The following is a 3,165-nucleotide window of genomic DNA, read 5'->3' on the forward strand; positions in this document are numbered from 1 at the left end:
CGTTGTATGTTAACGGCAACAATGACCAAGGACACAAGGTGTACATTATGCTGTTTACATGTGCAGCTGTACGAGCTGTACATCTTGAGTTAGTGCCAGATATGACGACAAAAAGCTGCCTGGAGGCGATCAGGAGGTTTACGTCGAGAAGAGGTGTACCATCTACGATCATCTCAGATAATGCAAAGACTTTTAAGCGTGCAGACTATGAGCTTAGAAAGCTTGAAGATTTGCTTAAAAATCATGAGGTGCGGCGTTTGGCGGCACATAAAGGCGTCAAATGGCAATATATACCTGAGAGAGCAGCTTGGTGGGGCGGCTTCTGGGAGCGCCTCGTAAGGAGCGTCAAATGTGCACTTAAGCCTGCTATTGGCAAAGCCAAACTTTCAGCGAACGAGTTAGCTACATTGTTGACGGAAATCGAGAGCGTAATCAACTCAAGGCCGTTAACCTACATTACAAATGATCACAACGATCTGGAGCCACTGACTCCAGCTCACTTTCTGAACAATTTTAATTCTCTTTTATACTCCACAGAGTTACCAGTAACACAAGCGTCGCTGACTCAGTCTTGGTATTTGCAGCAGTCATTGCTTAAACGTTACTTAAAGCGGTGGCACAAGGATTATCTTAACCAGCTTCGATCCATACACCATTGCAAGAACGGGCCAAGTCGCAATATTAATGAAGATGACATAGTATTCGTGTATGATGAGCTCAAATCAAGACTTTTGTGGAAAATTGGTATCGTCAAAGCTACATACATGGGCAGAGACGGTCGCATAAGAGCATGTGATGTGGAACTGGCAAATAAGCAAATTTTAAGGCGGTCTGTGCAGCATTTGTATCCGCTCGAGATTGCAACAACATTTCCCGGGGCGCAGGATGTAGAAATCACAAAATACGAGATTAACATACTAACACAAACACATTTCATTTACATTTAACTTACTCACTCTCACCTAACACGATATAAGACACAGCCTTACTAGGTATAACATAATTGTAATTAGTCTTAAGAGTTTAGTTCGCAATTAAACGCCACTATAACCGCATCTTTGGTACTTTATTCCGATCCGGGCTCTTAATTTTACACACGGGGGTCTCAATTCTTTAGTTGCCTTAACAAATTGGGAGACATACACTTCAGGTGCCTGACGACTTTCGTCGAGGATTCAAAATGATTCAGAAAGGAAGCTTCAACTCAGGAATAACTTCGTTTTTGGGGAAACCAACCCTCAGGCGTCTCCATCCAATCCAATAAGCCTAGTCATTAAATACAAGTTGCAGTACTGTATTCGAGAAAGTGGAAACGGAAATTGATTCAGCATACGGAGATTAGGAGATAAAAAACTACTCAGAGGAAGAAAAGAAAGTTGCAAGACAAATAGGCATTCAAGTAAAAATAGACTAACGAAGAATTTTTTGAGTTATTCAGTTTATTAATAACCCGAATTGTAGCGAAATATTTTGGGGAGGCCAAAATTTTTTTGGATTATAGAAATATGTGGTTTTGGTGAGGCATCCTAGTGAATATGTATACCTGAATGAATGTGTGAATATACAAATTTAGAGATATATTTACATGCATACATATATGTACAGAGAGTGATTTGTGTTAGACTTAAATCTGCTAGTCGCATAACAAACCTTGTATATCCGGTATCGAGCGATTGTGTGCGTGGATCCATACGCAATACGGCTGGCTTGCTGAATAGGCCCACGCCCACCTTTGTAGCAGCCGCAACGGAAATGTAATATGTAACACCAGTGCTGAGGTTGGCCAACAATAATGTTGGTGAGCCGGCATCGATTGTCATATTTTTGAAAATGCGTGTTGTATTATGTGAGTCCAGACCCTTTACCAGCACATTGTAGTTCGTTAAAATGCCTGCAATGAAATCGAAAGCAAACAAGAAGAGGGAAAAAAGAATAGAAGAATGAAAAGAAGAGAGAAAGAATTCAATAAATGTTGTAACGAGTAAGACAAGCGTGTGTTGTGAAAAAAAATTAAACAGCAGACACATTTCTTCTCGAAATGTGAAATGAAAATTTGCCGAATACTGGCAAACCTTGCCAAGTTGCACTTCGTAGGAGCAGTACTACTACTACTACAATTTTGAGTTGCATAAATCTCAAATGGGGACTAATAGGAAAGTAAGCTAGCCAGAAGCAGATTTTCATTTCATTTCTGTATATGAATGTGTGTGGCTTTAAGCGATTTTTATACGCACCATTCCGTGTCTTATTCGGATAGGGTGGCTGCCATTTGAGAAACACCGATGTTCGATTGAATTGTATGGCCTCCATTGCGTGTGGCGGTGACTGGGGTACTGTAAATGAAATGGACGCTTTAATATAATTTCGAGCAGCCAGTATGTTTGTATGTGTACTATATGTAAATAAGTGAAGGTACTATTTGCAGGGACTCATGTTAAGTGACGGCAGTCTAATGCGGAGCTAAAGTGTACTAAAGCTGTGGTTGGTGTGGTGTGGTTGCTGTGTGGTGGTGTGGTGTGGGTGTTGGCTATGTGCAACCGCGTATGAAAAATGTTTCTCAAAAATTTTAAATGTTTCTCTTATGAATTTGGTAATTGAGGAAACTACTTTACAGTAAGACTCGCTGGCGACACTGCACATAGAAACAATTTATAAAACAAAATAAATTGAAAGACGGTTGGCCCAAACACAGAATGTCGATTTTGATAGGTCATATCGCTAAGAACTGTTACTCTCGGTAAGTTTAAGTGATCGTTAAAGATTTATTTTCAAGTTCATTTGTCAAAAACTCAAAAATATTGTTTGCTCAATATATTTCATATACGCTTCTATTTTTTTTTTATTTTATGACTGGATCCATTTCAAATTATGCAGGCAGTCCGATGGTATATCGAGAATTTACTTCAGATTAAAATATATTTTTCTGCTTGAAAAATAAATGAACACGTTTTTTTTAATTTACTAGCATTACTTTTGCTTTTTTTATGAAATTTTTAAGAAATAATAATTTTTTGGTAATTTTTTTGTAAACCTGGAAACTACAAGCTAATTTTGCTACTAAGTTTATTTGTCCCCATTGTTTGTATTTTTTTTTAAATTGATAAATAAAAGTGAAAAATGTTGATAAACTATAACAATAATAAATAGTAATACGATGTTTTGGAA

General features: G+C 38.0%; 2 protein-coding genes across 2 annotated transcripts; one reads left to right on the forward strand and one right to left on the reverse strand.

Moving 5' to 3' along the window:
* The first annotated feature begins 101 nt into the window (after positions 1 to 101).
* On the forward strand, positions 102 to 947 carry LOC118756719. The gene has a single exon (XM_036491465.1). The coding sequence runs from the start codon at positions 102 to 104 to the stop codon at positions 945 to 947; it is 846 nt and encodes a 281-aa protein (XP_036347358.1).
* Positions 948 to 1,273: 326 nt separating this feature from the next.
* Positions 1,274 to 2,319, reverse strand: LOC118756718. Its single transcript, XM_036491464.1, has 3 exons — positions 2,235 to 2,319; positions 1,651 to 1,891; positions 1,274 to 1,292 (listed from the first exon to the last, which is right to left on the reverse strand). Exons 1-3 carry the CDS (start codon positions 2,308 to 2,310, stop codon positions 1,274 to 1,276), a joined length of 336 nt encoding a protein of 111 aa, XP_036347357.1. The 5' UTR covers positions 2,311 to 2,319.
* Positions 2,320 to 3,165: the final 846 nt, after the last annotated feature.

Source organism: Rhagoletis pomonella, unplaced genomic scaffold, assembly GCF_013731165.1.
Source record: "Rhagoletis pomonella isolate Grant_MI unplaced genomic scaffold, Rhpom_1.0 Rhpom_scaffold_11837, whole genome shotgun sequence".
In the NCBI taxonomy this organism is placed as follows: Eukaryota; Metazoa; Arthropoda; class Insecta; order Diptera; family Tephritidae; genus Rhagoletis; species Rhagoletis pomonella.

Coding starts and splice junctions, on each gene's coding strand:
- LOC118756719 (XM_036491465.1), top strand. CDS start 102: ATGACGACAAAAAGCTGCCTGGAGGCGATCAGGAGGTTTACGTCGAGA.
- LOC118756718 (XM_036491464.1), bottom strand. CDS start 2,310: ATGGAGGCCATACAATTCAATCGAACATCGGTGTTTCTCAAATGGCAG. Junction 1,892..2,234: donor TCCGAATAAGACACGGAATG/GTGCGTATAAAA, acceptor ATTTCATTGCAG/GCATTTTAACGAACTACAAT.